Source organism: Equus caballus, chromosome 14 (genome assembly GCF_041296265.1).
Source record: "Equus caballus isolate H_3958 breed thoroughbred chromosome 14, TB-T2T, whole genome shotgun sequence".
Taxonomy (NCBI): Eukaryota; Metazoa; Chordata; class Mammalia; order Perissodactyla; family Equidae; genus Equus; species Equus caballus.
Window position 1 is genome coordinate 20,621,579 of NC_091697.1, and position 18,251 is coordinate 20,639,829.

General features: G+C 37.7%; 1 protein-coding gene across 13 annotated transcripts in view; it reads right to left on the reverse strand.

The window, feature by feature from the left end:
• Positions 1-18,251, reverse strand: part of NSD1 (nuclear receptor binding SET domain protein 1) — a 167,208-nt gene that overhangs the window by 63,827 nt on the left and 85,130 nt on the right. For all 13 annotated transcript variants that reach the window (XM_023617136.2, XM_023617132.2, XM_023617135.2 and 10 more), the window contains 2 exons: positions 13,132-13,304; positions 8,591-11,162 (listed from right to left, as the gene is read on the reverse strand). In XM_023617136.2, the coding sequence (XP_023472904.1) occupies positions 8,591-11,162; positions 13,132-13,304 (2,745 nt within the window). The remainder of the gene's footprint in view (positions 1-8,590; positions 11,163-13,131; positions 13,305-18,251) is intronic.

An 18,251-nucleotide genomic window follows, 5' to 3' on the forward strand; every position in this document is an offset into this window, starting at 1 on the left:
AATTACGCATACATATATATATATGTATACCAAATGACCCAGCAATTCCCCTCCTAGGTATATCCACAGTAGAAATGAAAACATATCCCCACAAAACACTGCATACAAATGTTCATAATAGCATTATTCATAAAGGCCAAAAAGTGGAAACAACCCAAATGTCTTATTAGTTGATGAAAGAACAAATGAAATATGATTTATTCATACTATGGAATATTATTTGGCATTAAAAAGACATGAAACAAGAATGACAACAGCAGCAAGATGGCAGAATAGGAAGTCCTCACACTATTTCCCTCACATAGACACCAATTAACAACAATATATGCATCAAGCGACCTTTATGAGTACTCTAGAAATCAGTTAAGAAGTTGCAGTACCCCAGACAAGTGCAAAGCCAAGAACAACAGCACTGAATTGGGTTAAAAAAGCCAATTCACTTTATCTGAGATTGCTACTCCCAAAGCAAGCTCCATTGAGCTCCCCTTCAAGGCTCCTTGGTGGAGGGGGGCAAGCATGTGTCCAACACTCCAGCTTTTCAAAGGCTTACCCAAGGGACCAGTTCCTGTCTAACCTGACTGGGAACACTACCAGAACCTACATAGTTTGGATTCCTAGGGGCTGCTAAAAAAAAAGGGAGAGTGGGCCGCATGCTGCAGAACCAGAGGGCATGCAATGAGGCAGAGGCCAGCACAGCTTGGTGAGATGGGGAGAAGGCACTGAACTCATGGTTTCTCTCTAGAAAGATAGGGAAAAAGGGGAGCCAACATTTGGCAAGCTGGAGTTTTGGAGAACAGCCCAAGAGACCAGTATCTGTCTAGTCTGCCTCTGGGAGCTCATGGGGAGCCAACAGGCTTTGGATACCTGGGGAGCACTGAGAATGAAAAGGAGTGGGGAAGTGTTGCAACAGCACCAGCAAGCCTGTAGTACTGCAGAAAAACACTAGAGGGGGCAAGAGATTATGAGCTCCTGAAGGAAATAGACAAACTTCCCTAATTAGGAAATTACACACAAGCCTAGAGAACCATATCACCCAAAAAAGATTCCAGATTCCTAGAATCTCTAGCCAAGTTGATTGGTGAAAGTCTTCCCCAGTATAAAGTCAGTCCATAAAGACTGGAAGAAGCAGTTGTTTATTCAAATGCATAAAACTCAGCAAAAAATCACAAAGTACATGAAGAAACAAGGAAACAGCCCAATCAAAGGATCAAAATAAATTTCCAGAAAGCAACAGAGATCTATGGATTACCAAAGACTTCAAAATAACTGTTGTAAAGAAAACAGTAACATCAACAAATGAGAATATCAACAAAGAGAAAGAGACTATAAAAAAAGAACTAAACAAGAAATTGTGAAGCTAGAGAACACAATAACTGAATTGAAAAATTCACCAGAAAGATGCAACAGCAGACTTAATCAAACACTGGATAGAATCAGCAAACTCAAAGACAAGTCATTTGAAACTGTCAAGTCAGAGGAGCGAAAAGAAAAAAGAATGAAAAAACTGAAGCATAAGGGACCTGTAGAGCCCATCAAGTGGACCAATACACACATTATGGGAGTTCCAAAAGAAGAGAGAGAGAGAAAAGGACAGAGAGCTTATTTGAATAAATAATGGCCAAAACTTTCCCAAACCTGAGGAAGGAAATGGACATCCAAATTCAGAAGCTCAAGATCTCCAACCAGGGTGAACCCAAAGAGGACCACACTGAGACACATTATAATCAAACTGTCAAAAGACAAAGACAGAGAATCTTGAAAGCAACCAGGCAAAGAGAGACCTCACGTTACCTTACTAATGGATTTCTCAGCAGAAATCTTACAGGCCAGAAGGGAGTGATACGATATATTCAAAGTGCTAAAATTAAGAAAAATGCCAACTAAGAATATTGTATCTGGCAAAACTGTCTTTCAAAAATGAAGGCGAAATAGACTTTCTAAAACAAACAAAAGCGGAGTTCTAGACCTGCCTTTTAAGAAATGCTTAAGAAGTCCTGCAAGTTGAAACAAACGGACGTTAGACAGCAACACCAAAGCACATAAAAACATAAAAATAGCTGATAAGGTAAATATATTGACAAATAAAATACTGTGATATTGTAGTGGTGGTGCATAAAGCATTTTAAATCTGATATGTAATTTAAAAGACAACAGCATTAAAAATAACTAATTATAAAACTATGTTAATGAACGCATAATACATAAAGATGTAATTTGTGACATCAATAAGAAAGTGGGAGTGGGGAGATATAAAAGAGTAGAATTTGTGTATATAACTGAAGTTATATGGTTATCAGCTTAAAAGAGATTGTTATAACTATAAGATGTTTTATGTAAGTGCCATGGTAACCGCAAAGAAAACACCCGTGGAAGACACACAAAATAAAATGAGAAGGGAATCAAAGTACATCGATACAAAAAAAAAGAAATACAGAGGGAGGCTGCAAGAGAAGAAAAGAGAAATTAATTAGCTGCAAGACAGAAAACAATTAACAAAATGGCAAAAATAAGTCCTTCCTTATGAATAGTAACTTTAAATGTAAATGAGTTAAACTCCTCAATCAAAAGACAAAGAGTGTCTAAATGGAATAAAGAAACAAGATGCAACTAAATTCTGTCTACAAGATACATGTAGGCTGAAATTGAAAGGATCAAAAAAGATATTACATGAAAATGACAGCAGAGGTGGTCATACTTAGACAAAAAGACCTGAGTCAAAACTATCACAAGAGACAAATAAAGACATTATATAATGACAAAAGGGTCAATTCACCTGGAAGATAAACAATTATAAACATATTTTAGAAGATAACAATTATAAATGTACATACACGTACCATCAGAGCACCCAAATATATGAAGCAAACACGGACAGAATCAACAGGAGAAATAGAGTCAAACAGTAATAGCAGAGTTTAATACCCAGCTGTCAATAATGGATAGAACAACGAGACAGAAGATCAATACGAAAACTGAGAACTTGAATATCACTATAGGCCAAGTAGATCTAAAAGCCATGAACAGAACACTCCAGCTTATAGCAGCAGAACACACATTCTTCTCAAGCACGCATGGAAAATTTTCCAGGAGAGATCACATAATAAACCACAAAACAAGTCTTAACAAACTTTAGACTGAAATCAAACCAAGTATCTTTTCCAATCACAATGGAATGAAACTAGAAATCAACAGCAGTTGGAAAGCTGGAAAATTCACAAATATGTGGAAATTAACACTCTTGAATAACCAATGTCAGAGAAAAAATTCCAAGAAAAATTAGAAATATCTTGAGACAAATGAAAACAAAAACACAATATACCAAAACTTATAGGATGAAGGAAAAGAAATACTAAGAAGGAAGTTTACAGCAGGAAGCACCTACATTAAGAAAAAAGATCTCAGGGGGCTGGCTCCATGGTGCAGCTGTTAAGTGTGCACGTTCAGCTTTGGCGGCCCAGGGTTTCGCCAGTTCAGATCCCGGGTGCGGACATGGCGCCACTTGGCAAGCCGTGCTGTAGTAAGCGTCCCACATATGAAGTAGAGGAAGATGGGCATGGATGTTAGCTCAGGGCCAGTCTTCCCCAGCAAAAAGAGGAGGATTGGCAGCATACGTTAGCTCAGGGGTAATCTTCCTCAAAAAAAAAAAGAAAAGAAAAAAGATCTCAAATCAACAACCTACTTTTACACCTCAAGGAATGAAAAAAAGAAAAACAAACTAAGCCCAAAATTAGCAAAAGGAAGGAAGTAAAAAATATTAGAGCAGAAATAAACAAGAAAATTAAAAAAAAAAATCAAAACTGGGGGCCGGCCCTGTGGCCGAGTGGTTAAGTTCGTGCACTCCACTGCAGGCGGCCCAGTGTTTCGTTGGTTCGAATCCTGGGCACGGACATGGCACTGCTCATCAAACCACACTGAGGCAGTGTCCCACATGCCACAACTAGAAGGACCCACAACGAAGAATATACAACTATGTACCGGGGTGCTTTGGGGAGAAAAAGGAAAAAATAAAAAAAAATAATCTTAAAAAAAAAAAATCAAAACTAAGAGCTGATTTTCTGAAAAGATCTACAAAATTGGTAAGACCTTAGATAGACTAACTAAGAAAAAAAAAGAGAAGACACAAACTAAACCAGAAATTAAAGAGGAGACATTTCAACTGATGCCACAAACACAAAGAGAATTCTAAGAGAATATTATGAACAATTATACATCAACAAACTAACCTAAAAGAAATGGATCAATTTCTAGAAACAAACAATCCACCAAGACTGAATCATGAAGAAAATCGGAACTAGTAAGGGGTCATAAAAATCCCCCAAGAAAGAAAAGCCCAGGACCAAAGGGCTTTGCTGAAGAAATCTATCAAGCATTCAAAAAAAGAAAAAAAAAATTAATGCCAAACCTTCTCAAATTCTTCCCAAAAAAACTGAAGAGGAGGGAACATTTCCCAACTTATTTTATGATGTGAGCATTACTCTGATACCAAAGCCAGACAAATACACACATACAAAAAACAGACCAATATCCCTTATGAATATTGATGCAAAAATCCTCAACAAATATTAGCAAGCTGAATTCAACAACAGCACATTAAGAGGATTATACACCAAGACTAAATGGGATTCATCCCTGTGATGGAAAGATGGTTCAACATACAAAAGTCAACAAACCTAATACAACATATTAACAGAATGAAGAAAATCACATGATCATCTCAACTAATGCAGAAAAAGGTAGACAAAATTAAATACTTTTTCCTGATAAAAACACTCCACAAACTAGGAATAGAAGAAAATTATCTAAACATAATAAAGGTCATATATGAAAATCCCACAGCTAACATGATATTCTATGGTGAAACACAGAAAGCTTTTTCTCTTAGATCTGGAACAAGGCTAGAATATTCACTCTTGCCACTTTTATTTAACACAGTACTGGAAGTCCAAAACAGAGCTCCTATGCAATAACTAGAAATAAAAGGCATCCAAATTGGAAAGAAAAAAGTAAAATGATCTGTTCAAAGATGACATAATCTGGGCCTTGTCCTGTGGCCCAGTGGTTGGGTTCGTGTGCTCTGCTTTGGCGGCCCAGGGTTTCGTCGGTTCAGATCCCGGGCGCGGACGTAGCACCGCTCATCAAGCCATGCTGAGGCGGCGTCCCACATGCCACAACTAGAAGGACCCACAACTAAGAATATACAACTATGTACCGGGGGGCTTTGGGGAGAAGAAGGAAAAATAAAATCTTTAAAAAAAAAAAAAAAGAAGACGACATCATCTTATATGTAGAAAACCCTAAAGATTCCACAAAAAAACTATAAGAACTAATAAACAAATTCAGTAAAGTTGCAGGATACAAAAGTCAACACTCAAACATCAGTTGCATTTTGATACGCTAATATACATTTGTATACAATGTATGTAATATACAATGTATATAATGTAATGTAAAAATATTTCTCTATAATTTTTCTATAATTCATATTTTTCTATAATTTATATATTATATAATTTATATAATAAAACTATATAAATATAAAAATATATGTTTATGTATTACTTATTTTATATTTTATATATATACTAATACACATTTTTATACACTAATAATGAACAATTCAAAAAGGAAACTGAGAAAACAATCCTATTTATAATAATATAAAAAAACGATAAAATACTTAGGAACAAACTTAACCAAGACCGTGAAAGAGCTGTGCACTGAAAACTACAAAACATTGCTGAAAGAAATTAATGACACAAATAAATGGAAAGATAACCCATGTTTATGGATTGAAAGACTTAATATTGTCAAAATGTCTATACTACCCAAAAGCGATCTTCAGATTCACTGCAATCCGTATCAAAAAATCCCAATGGCATTTTTTACTGAAATAGAAAAAAAAACATCCTAAAATTCACATGGCATCTAAAAAGGACCCCAAATAGCCAAAACAACCTTGATAAAGAAGAACAAGGATGAAGATCTCACACATTCTGTTTTCAAAACATATTACAAAACTACAGTAATCAAAATAATATATTGCCATAAAGACAGACATACAGATGAATAGAACAGCACAGAGAGCCCAGAAATAAACTCCTGCATGTATGGTTACATTATCTTTGACAAAAGGTGCTGGGACTACACAATGGAGAAAGGATAGCCTCTTCAATAAATGGTGCTGAGAAAAGTAGATATCCACATGCAAAAGAATGAAGATGGACCCTTATCTCACACCATATACAAAAAGTAACTCAAAATGGATCAAACACCTAAATCTAAGACATGAAACTATAAAACTCTTTTTTTTTTTTTTGAGGAAGATTTCTCTTTTTGCTGAGGAAGACTGGCCCTGACCTAACATCTGTGCCCATCTTCTAATTTATATGTGGGACGCCTGCCACAACATGGCTTGCTAAGCGGTGCCAGGTCCACACCCGGGATCCGAACCGGCGAACCCCAAGCCGCCAAAGCGGAATGTGCAAACTTAACTGCTGTGCCACCTGGCCAGCCCCTATAAAACTCTAGAAGAAAACATAAGAGAAAAGGTTTATGACTTTGGAATGAACAATGATTTCTTTGACATGACACCAAAAGCATAAATAAACAAACTGGACTACAACAAACTTAAAAATTTTTGCACAGCAAAGGAAACAATTAAAAGAGTGAAAACACTGGGCCCAGCCCCGTGGCTGAGTAGTTAAGTTCGCGCGCTCCGCTTCGGCTGCCCAGGGTTTTTGTCAGTTCGGCTCCTGGGCACGGACATGGCACCACTCATCAGGTCATGTTGAGGCGGCATCCCATATAGCACAACCAGAGGCACTCACAACTACAATATACAACTAGTACAGGGGGCTTTGGGGAGAAGACAAAAAAAAAAAGATTGGCAACAGATGTTAGCGCAGGTGCCAATCTTAAAAGACTAAAATAAAATAAAAGTAAATGTTGGCGAGGATGTGGAGAAATTAGAACCCTAGTACACTACTGGTAGGATTGTAAAGTGGAGCAGCCACTACAGAAAACAGCTTGGAGGTTCCTCAAAAAATTAAAAATAGAATTATCATATGATCTAGCAATCCCACTTCTGGGTGCATATAAGAACTGAAAACACAATCGCAAAAAGATAATTTGCACACCCATGTTCAATGCAGCACTATTCACAAGAGTCAAGATATGGAAACAACCTAAATGTCTGATCCTGAATGTCCATTAAGAGAGGAATGGATTAAAAAAATGTGATATGTACACAAAATAGACTATTACTCAGCTTCAAAAAAGAGGGAAATCCTGTCATATGCAAGGGCATGGATGCACCTTGAGGACATTATGCTAAGTGAAATAATCTAATCACAAAAATACAAATACTGCATGATTTCATTTATATGACGTCTCTAAAGTAATCAAACTCAGAAAAACAGAAAGAGGAATGGGGGTTGCCAGGGCCTGAGGGAAGAAGGAAACGGGGAGCTGTTGTTCACTGGGTATAGTGTTTCAGACATGCAAGATGGAAAAGTTCTAGAACCTGTTATACAACAATGTGCATACAGTTAATACTGTAATATACACTTTAAACTTGTTCAGAGGGTAAATTTACATGTTTTTAGCACAATAAAAATAAAGCATTGATACATGCTAAGTAAAAGAACCAAAGACAAAGTACCACATATTGATGATTCCATTTATATGAAATGTACAGAATAGGCAAATCTATAGATTGAGGAGAAATGGAGATTGATAAAGGGTACAAGGTTTCTTTCCAAGGTGATACAAATGTTCCAAAATTAATCATGTTGCTGGGTGCACAAGTCTGTGAATATACTAAAACCACTGAAGTATAAACTTTAAAAAGCTGAACTTTATTGTATGCGAATTACATCTCAATAAAGCTCTTAGAAAACAGAATCTACTGTGGTAAACAACTTTGAGAAATCTTATTTTTAAGGACAGTCAGTTTTATCCGCAATAACTGCACTGTATAGTTATCTTGAAAGACTTGTGTTGTTTTCCTTCTGCTTCTAAGGTAGGATACCCTGGTACTTCAGGGTTTTTAAAATTTATCCTCAAACTTCATTCCAGAAGGGATATAAGACATCTCAGGCCTTCAAACAAGTACTACAGGACGTTTTCGGTCTTTCAAAAGCATGGCCCTTTTGTCTACATAACAGGTGGACCTTCCTTAAGTTGTGGTCAAAGGCAGCTTAACATTCAATAAAATCTAGTTGCTTTCTATGCACTAATGACTGGATTTAAATCTTAGGCTCAGAGCCTCTCAATTACCTACAGTACCAGACTGAGTCCCAAAAAGTTCATAGATTTTAAAAGGTAGGAAATGGGGATCAGAAACAAAATATTCTTGAGGCTTATTAAAAAAAAAAAAAAAAAAAAGCTTCTGGTAAAACAATTTCTGAAAATATTGGAAACCTGGTCCTCAAAATTCAGACCCTTCTACAAAAAGCCCCTTCTTCACTTCAAGTAATAATCCTTCCTTCTCAATTTACGCTTAGTCCTCCCATTAAAAACAGACCAACTTCAGAAGGGCATAATTATCATCACTTCCTCTGATCGCTTTCTATCAGTCAAGAGTCCTTACCTGGTTCGGGGAGCTCAGGCTGAGGAGTCAAACTGGGAATTCCTGGCTCCTTTTCCATCCCCACAATGCTGGCATTGGATTTATCACAAACATTCAAGCACGGCCCAATTGAATCTAAGCGGCCGTCATGACTTGGATCTGTCAGTGCATCCTCTAGTGTGTTCGTCGAAGGAGGCGGTCTGTGCTCTGGGAACTCATCCCTCTTCTTTACAGGGTCAGCAGGAAGCAAGACCCCAAAGGCACCCTCAGAATTTTCTTTCTCTCTAAATCTATTAGTGCGCTTACGAGGTTTAGTGCGCCTTTGGTTTAAACGCTGCCACCGCTTTTTAGGCACCACTTGATTTATACCATTGGGTTCATCATTCTCACTGTTCATTTCAGAATCTAGCTCTGGGCCTTTTCTGTTTTCAAAAGAGGAGCCTTTTTCAGGAATTTTATCAGGGTCAGATTGGTTGACTTTGTTATCAAAACGAACATCGGAAAAATGGGCACCATCTTCATTTGTTAAATGGCCCATTAATTGAAGGGGTTCTTCTTTACCAGGGTCTTCTGCCCCACCCCTTGAGGAGCCTTTCTCTGAACCCCCACTCTCTCTGTCTCCCTGCAGTGCAGCCTCAAGAGTCACAGCTGGAAGCCGGTTCAATTTTCTTTTGCGCTCTGTCTTTAAGGCTTTACGGTTCACTGTGTTCTTTCCCATCTGGGCTGAAAAACCATCTCGCAATTTGGCTGATGGCTTCGATCGCCCGCAGTTGCGCCTAGTAACACAGTTTGAACGACTTTTGCCAGAAGCAGGGAGGTCTCTTCTGTCAGACATTAAGCCAGGCAGGGAGGCAGACAACTCCCCAGACAGTGTAGAGTCACCCCCACTAGGGCTAGGACGGATTGGGTCCTGAGTGCCATCTTCATTTTTTTCTAAATTCTGAGTAGGGCCTCCTGAAACCAAGACCTTAGAAGCCCCTACAGGACTACTGGTAGAACAATCCCCAACACCAGGACTCCGATAGGAGACCAAGTTTTGAGCAGTCATCAACCGTTGCTCCTTGGTCTTACTATCATGCATATCTTTCAACATCATTAGTAACGTACTAAATTTGTAGTCTGGTTCAATAGGTATATGATTCTGACCAGGGGCAGAAGAAAAAAGTAATGGTTTTGATGGCTTTGATGTTCCAGAGTCACTGACATCTTCACTTAGGGATCTATAAGAGAGTTCCTTCAACTCTGACAGAACATGTTTCACCACTGCCGTTTCTATGTCACTTGAATCCCTGGTTTTCTCATGCATGTTGCTCAGTAGTTTTAGTCCATCCACTTTCCCGCTTTTGGAAATGCTAGTCAAAGGAGAGCCTTTGATATCAGAAGAACAGCATTTCAAACTGCAGTCCTCATTTGTAATTAGAGGTTCTAAAACAACTGGATTTTCTTTATGTTTGCACTTTATACTTCGGATCTTGGGGGGTTTGCTTTTTGAATGTAAGAGAGTTTGATTTGTAGCACCCCCCTTCATTAGTGAGTTCTCAGTGGAAATGCTTGACGGTGTGTTAAATTTTGGAGAGAGACTATCATTTCTAAAATCTGATTGGGTTTTGCGGACAAGAGTGGACACTTTAAGATCAGAGAGATTAACCTGAGATGTCTCAGTTCCAGGCTCTGCTGTCTTGGTACAATCTGTGAAGTGGTCTGTATGTGAGTTAGTAATGAGGGACTTCTGCTTTGCTTTTACCTTAGTGTTTGTGGCAGGATACCTAGAGTACTTTATCTTTTCATCTTTCTGCACAGATAACATGCTCTCTGTTCTATCAAAAGCATCAGTAATTTCAAGGACACTGTTATCAGACTCTGAACTGTGATCTATGGGATCCAGATCACTGCTTCCATCATCAGAAGTGGTACAGATACTAACAGAGTCACTTCGCTTTTCTTCATCACCTGCTCCAATATAGCAGAGCTGCACTTTTGAACTACATACCAGACCTCGTTGGAGTTTCTTCTTCTCCCCAGAACGTTTAGAGATCAAGGCACCCTCAGACAAGCCCAGTAAAGAGTCACAATTTGAAGTCTCAAATTCTTTCTTTGCAGTGTTTTTCGCACAAGAAGAAAACAGGAAACTTCCCGGGGCAGTGCTGGACCCTGTGAGGCTGTTTGCTATTCGGGAAAGCTCATTCGAGGCCTGCTTATCAGATACATCCCCAGAAACAAAGTTGAGGCCAAGGTTCTCTGGAATCTTTCCCCTCCGTTCTTCCTTATGTGCTTCAAATTGCATGTGGCCCTTTTTCACACTAGTCCTTTTTGGATTATCAGAGCTCTTTCTGGCTCGAGACTTAGCACAAGGCTTTTCCTTCTCATCTCCAGAATGTTCTGAGTCAAAAGCCAGAGATTTCAAGCAGCCATTAAGCAACAGGTCATGTTCTGATTCAGGATCATTTGTACAATCCTCAAATGGCATATCTTCCTCACTGTCCAACTTGATTGAACTGGTGACACACTTTCGGTTCTTCGACCCTTTGGGAACATCATACTGTTCAGCAAGACCAACACTGGCTTCCCATTTACTCAAAATTTTCTGAGGAACCTTAAATTTAAAGGAGAAAAAGATTATCATGTATCAAAGAAATAAGAGGGAAAACAGGGAGATGACCACTGAACATCTCTCAAATCAGAAGTTTTTCCAGGCCTTGCTGCACTTCTTCAAGGCCCCCTTATGGGGCTGGCCAGGTAGTTAGCACCCACAGCTCACCGAGAACCTAACTAATGGGGATTCCTCAACACCATTTCTACCACTAAGATCTATCATTAGAGGAAAGATTGATCCCATAAACTCTCCATTCTTCTTGTCTTTATAAGCACTAAGTTATGGACCATAACTTAGACTACAACACAACACTACTAATCAACATTACATTACTAAATCAAGGAATAACGAGACCCTTCCTACTTACTCCTCTAAACCTTAGAATAAGGATATATTTTCTTCCTGACTTATGAAGGCCAAGCACTTGTTCAGTTGCATAAAAGAGAAAGCAAACGGCTAAAGAAGATGAATACGGAAAAGTGAGGACAGGCGAAATGAGTGAGTCCGATCTGCCCGAGGAGACCTGAAATTTGAACCTCTGGTTATCACTAGGCATTTGGCTAGTCAAGATTCTTCTATATATGTTACAGACAATCTGGATTACAACCTTATAACCAAGTAATCTTCTGGGCTTAATCACGGAGTACAGAGACACCAAAACACCCTGGGTATAACAAATTACATAGGCTCTTTCCTTGATTCCTCACAGCATGAAGACATTGAGGTTCTATGAAATATACCTAATTTACAAGACTCTTATTTCCCTCCTTGCCTTCATACAATAGATATTAGTCAAGGTTCTAACTATCAGTTAGTGTTCACAAATACTTTAATACTTGTGAAAGGGATGTTCTGCTGAGCCCGTAAAAATTCAGGTCACTAGATGGTAGCTTCCTCTTATAAAGCAATAAACTAATCATTTGGTTTATTTTATAGACACACACCCTCCCCCCAACTAATTCTCATGACTGAGACCAGAGTAAATCAATTTTCCAAAACCTGAAAATCCTAGCGAACTCCTCTGAAAAGGAGGGTTAATCTATATAGCTAAAGGCTTGACACAAAAACTGACACTTCCCCGCCACCAACACCCAACTAGTAGAAAAGACGCAGTTAGCCTCCTTCACTCTAACAGCACATACTAGTGGTTTTGGAGCATCAACTTTATGACATTAAACATTTATAATTATTTCTAATCTTCACAACAGTTCTATAAGGTACATACTACTACACTAGTTTTAGTGATAAAAACGCTAAACCTCAGAGAACTCAAGTTAAAACTAGCAGGGACTGCATACTGACATTAGATTATCGTGATTGTGATTTTTATAAAATAGTCTAAAAGTATTTATACACAGAGAAGTACAAAATACCAATCTAAGAGGAACTATTTCTCCTTCTACAACTGACTATAAAATAATAATAAAAGAAATAAGCCAAAATTTTACTTGGCCAACTTCAACACAAAACATCAAGCAAACAAAACAAAAACATAATGTTCTTTTGATTAAAACATAACCAGGTTTAAAACTGCAAGCTTAAGCATTAACAACCACATACAAGAACCAAAACAACAAACAAAACAAAAATGTTTAAAGGCTTATCTTTCTCATTTTTAAGAGAAATAATCCAGAAAGTAAGAAGTAGAACATTTCATTTTGATGATCATTTTCTTCTTACATAAGATACAAACAGAGAAGATTGGTAATGCCATTTTGTAGTGTCACATCTAAGTGACATGGCAAAGTTAGCTGAAATCATTTCTCAAAAAGTTCAGTATAAATATTTAGAAGGCTAGCCCATCTCATCCGTGCAAAAAACCTTGATTTCTACCTATTTTCTCACAAATATTCTACTACCAAAGCAAATAACTTATATTTCAAAAATATAATACTTCTTCCTTCCTTCCTGTCCACACCTAAGCAGACAACTTGAGAGGTATTTGGTTTTGTGTTTAATTGTTTTTTACCTTATGCCTGTATCCTTTTTCTTTCTGCTTCCCTCTTCTCCTGAGGACAGGTAGTTCTTCAAATTGATGTCTGCCTTCAAACATGACGATTGCTTTTCCAGCCACCCAGGCTCTCTCAGAAGGGTCTCCGAAAGCCTCCACGTAGTACTGTCGATAGGGCCTCCGGTTGGAAACTACATAAGGATAAGAACCAGTGTCATTACTGTACAAGGATGACTGTTCATCATCAAAAGAACAGCCGCACCACTTTTGCCAAAAAGCCTCTATTTACAAAAGAAAAAAAAAATCAAGCTAAAAAAATCTGCAGAATAAGAAACCCTTAGGTCAGATAGAAAGAAAATTTTCAAATATTCAATTCATGTGGCAAGAAAATACTTAAGAGTTTATGAAAGAACTCAATGGTTTGGTCTGTTGATATGCTATATATTCCAAACCAATTAGAGGTTGGTAAGCTAATCACAGAACAAATTAATATCAACCAACTAAGTTCCATTTACCATCACTCTATATTACCAGAAAATACAAAAGGCATATAATAATCTGCAGCACCACAAATATAATAATCAACGAGAAGTAACCACCAAACAAACATGATGCTAAAGTAGAAGGAGGAAGAAATGCTTCAAACCCACGCCATGCATGATGTGCTAATATTTTTGGAGTAGCTACTCTAGGCCAGGCAGTGCACGAGGTGCATTGTGAGGATTCTTTGTAATAACCAACTCATTAAGAAAAAAGTAGTATGATCCCCATTTTACACACAGTAAGTCCAATGACTTCAGAGAGGGAAAGTTCAGAGTGAAACATTGGCTTTGAAGAGAAACTGGAACATCACATTTCAAAATACAGAAACCAAAAAAGAGGGTTGGCCCCGTGGACTAGTGGTTAAGTTCAGCAGCCTCCACTTCAGCAGCCCAGGTTCAGTTCCTGGGCATGGACCATACCTCTTGTCAGCGGCCATGCTATGGCAGTGACCCACATACAAAATAGAGGAAGACTGGCAGAGATGTTAGGTCAGGGCAAATCTTCCTCAGCAAAAAAACAGGTAAATAAATAAATAAAAATAGAAGCACCAAAAAAAAAAAGAAGAAGAAGAAAAAGGGAATCCCAACAGCAACAAAAACAAAAACAAAAACAATCCAGTTATTCAACAGTTTCTTGGGTGTCCGAAGTTCTCTGCAAACAACTACCAAAAATAACTCAATCTCATCCAGAAAAGATTATAATGAAATTTACCTATATACATTCCATACACTTAGCATTTTTCATACTAGTAAAAAATGTCACAAAAGAAATATAGTTAGGGCTACACAAGGTTTAATGATTCGTATCTTTTTAGAAAAGGAAATCAATCATCTTATATAAAAATTTACTTTGGGTCAGCCCCATGGCCAAGTGGCTAAGTTCACATGCTCTGCTTCAGCGGCCCAGGGTTTCACTGGTTTGTATCCTGGGCGCAGACATGGTACCACTCATCAGGCCACGCTGAGGTGGCGTCCCACACGCCACAACTAGAAGGACCCAGAACTGAAATGTACAACTACGTACTGGGGGTATTTGGGGAGAAAAAGCAGGAAGGGAAAAAAGGAAGATTGGCACCTGAGCTGACAATTGTCGCCAATCTTAAAAAAAAAAAAATTACTTTAACTCACATCTAATTCCCTTACAACAGCCATATCCTGTTTCAAAACACAAAAAGGAATCCAAACATCTCTCTGAAGAAAATCACAGCCTACTTCCTTCAGAATGAAGAAAGAAAAGAAAAAAAAAACAAAGAAGAAAAAGAAAGAAGAGGAGAGATTTATAAACTGAACTTTAGAACAAGTACAAGGAGCTGTGACTACTTTCAAAACTCTTGTCTCTGCAGAAATTGGAAGAGTAGCCAAAACGTCAACTAAATTTCAATGGCAGCTTCTTTATAAATGCTAATTTCAAAACTATACAACCAAAGAATGAAAAGTACCTATGAGTTCTCATAAACTTTAGTTGAAATGGTTGTTTTGCTACAAAATATAGCTTAATAATAAAATTACAACCTGGTTAAATTTTTTGTTTTTTAGTTTATTCTAAAAACAATTTCTGTGAAAAAACTGAACTCCTGAGTCTCTCTACCTATTATATTAAATCCTTCAATAGAAACAACCTACAAAAGGGGATTAAAACTGGTAAAATATCTATGTACCTATATAGAGGTTCTTAAAGTCAATCTGAGAAGTAAATCATTCTCCCATAAATGAATAACTTCAACTAATACAGACTGACCACTTATGATGTATCAGCACTATACAGAGGACAGAAAAGAACTCACCACCTGGTAACAGATATATAAATACATTATGCTAAAAGGGCAAGATAACTGCAATAATATAAACATTCACTTTTTAAAAATAACACTAAAAAGTGGCAATCATTAATTGGAGGATAAATGGGACACCTGAGCAGAATTTTTTAAAGGTAAATAGTTTTACAAGGGAAGAACTCCAGTATGAGGGTCCAGAACTCTCAAAGGCATGAATGAATAAAACAAACACAACAGCTACGAACTACAAGCAGTTCAGAACACTAAATCATAACGTGAAAGGAAAGGGAAACTAAGCAGGTAAGCAGTGGCCAGAGCTGAAAGAGCTTGGATTACATGTCAAGAGCTTGACAATTATCCTGTTGGCAATGAGGAACCTCATTTAAACTATGGAACCATGGGCTCGGTTCTGCATCTTAGAAAGATAAATTTCCTCAACCTCTGAATAACACATTTAAGAGGAAACAGAGAGGAAATTCGCTAGACCAGAGACACCAAAATTGTATACATGTGAGATGACTAGAACCTAAACTAAGGGAGTAGCAATGGGAATTAAAAGAACAAAATTTGAAAGATGTTTTCAAAAAGCCAAATCAAAAGGCCGTGACACATAATAAAAAGTCAGGCAGAAAAGACATTTGATCACCAATGTTCATATTCATAGCAGCATTATTCACAATAGCCAAGAGGTGGAAACAGCCCAACAGTCCACTGAAGGATGAATGCATGAACAAAATGTGGTATTACATACAATAGAATATTGCTGAGCCTTAAAAATGAATGAAATACTGACACATAATACAACATGGATTAACCTTAAAGATATTATGCTCAATGAAATAAGCTAGACACAAATGGACACAGATTATATGATTCTACTTATATGAGGTACCTAGAATAGTCAAATTCATGGAGAAAGAAAGCAGAATAGTGGTTACCAGGGGCTGGAGGTTATTGTTCAATGGGTACAGAGTCTCAGTTTAGGAATATGAAAAAGTTCTAGAGATGGATAGTGGTAATACCAGCAGCACAACAATGTGAATGTACTTAATACCACTAAACTGTACACTTAAAAATGGATAAAATGATAAATTTGTTACGTATGTTTTACCATAATAAAAAGAAGTCAAATAACAAGTGTTAGTGAGGATATGGAGAAATTAACTCTCATCCACTCCTGGTGAGACTGTAAAATGGTAGAGCAGCTTTTCAAAACACTCTGGCAGTACCTCAAAAAGCTAAAGAGAGTTACCATTTGAGCCAGCAATTCTACTCCTGGCTATATACATAAAAATACGAAAACATATGTCCACACAACAACTTACATACAAATATTCATAGCAGCACTATTCATAATAGCCAAAAGTTGGCTATCATTCATCAATCCAATGTCCAATGACTGATGAATTCACAAATAAAATGTTGTCTTATCCATACAGTGGAATATTATTCACATCATAAAAAGGAATGAAGTAGTGATACATGGACAGACCTTGAAAACATTAAGCTAAGTGAAAGAAGTAGTCACAAAGGAACACCTATTATATGATTCCATTTACACGAAATGTCCAGAAGAGGCAAATCTATAGAGACAGACAGTAGATTACTGATTGCTTAAGACAAAGCGGTAGGAAGGGGTGAAAAGACTAGGGGGAGAGTAGCCAGAGAGTATAGAGTTTCTTTTTGGGATGAGGAAAATGTCCTAAAAGTGACTGTGGTGTTGGGTTACACAACTTTGTGAATAAACCAAAAACCACTGAATTGTACATATTAAAGGGGTGAATTGTATGTTATGTGAATTATATATATATATATTTTTTTTTTTTGAGGAAGATTAGCCCTGAGCTAACTGCTGCCAATCCTCCTCTTTTTGCTGAGGAAGACTGGCCCTGACCTAACATCCGTGCCCATCTTCCTCCACTTTATATGTGGGACACCTACCACAGCATGGCGTGCCAAGCAGTGCCATGTCCACACCCGGGATCCAAACCGGTGAACCCCAGGCCGCCAAAGTGGAACGTGAACACTTAAACACTGCGCCACCAGGCTGGCCCATGAATTATATCTTAATAAAACTATTTGAAAAAGAAAAAAGAACTTGATGGCATAGGGCACAAGAAGAAAAGGATCACTCCTAGGTATTTGGTTTGGGTGACTAAATGGTAGTGATCTAGTCACTAAAGCAGGAAATGAGAAAGAAAGTACTGGTTTGAGAAGGAAAAGAATTAGGTAAGTTTTAAACAAGCTTAGGGAAATAGAGTGAATGGGAGATTTCAGTGCATTCAGAAATGGCTGGCACACCTGGAAGTGGAGAAAGTCGATGATTCCTGCAAGCATGATTATGAGAGAAGGTGACAGCTGTCACAGGAAGACAGAGTCATAGGTAGGGTTTTTAGGACAATAGGTTTATTCAAATATTAGTTTCTTTCAGTACTATTAAGAGCCACACTAATTCTTTGCTCTAGTAAACCAAGTTAAGAAGGATCCTTTTAGGCCCCATGGCCAGTGGTTAAGTTCATGAGCTCTGCTTTGGAGGCCCAGGGTTTTGCCGGTTCGGATCCTGGGTGCAGACATAGCACCGCTCATCAAGCCATGCTCAGGCAGCATCCCACATGCCACAACTAGAAGGACTCACAACTAAAAATATACAACTATGTATTAGCGGGCTTTGGGGAGAAAAGGAAAAAATAAAATCTTCAAAAAAAAAAGAAGAATCCTTTTAAAAACTATTATTAAATAATGCTAAAAGTGGAAATATTTAAAGGAAAACAATGCAGACTGAATAGGCAAATTTAGTTTTGCTTCCTTCTGAAATCCCACT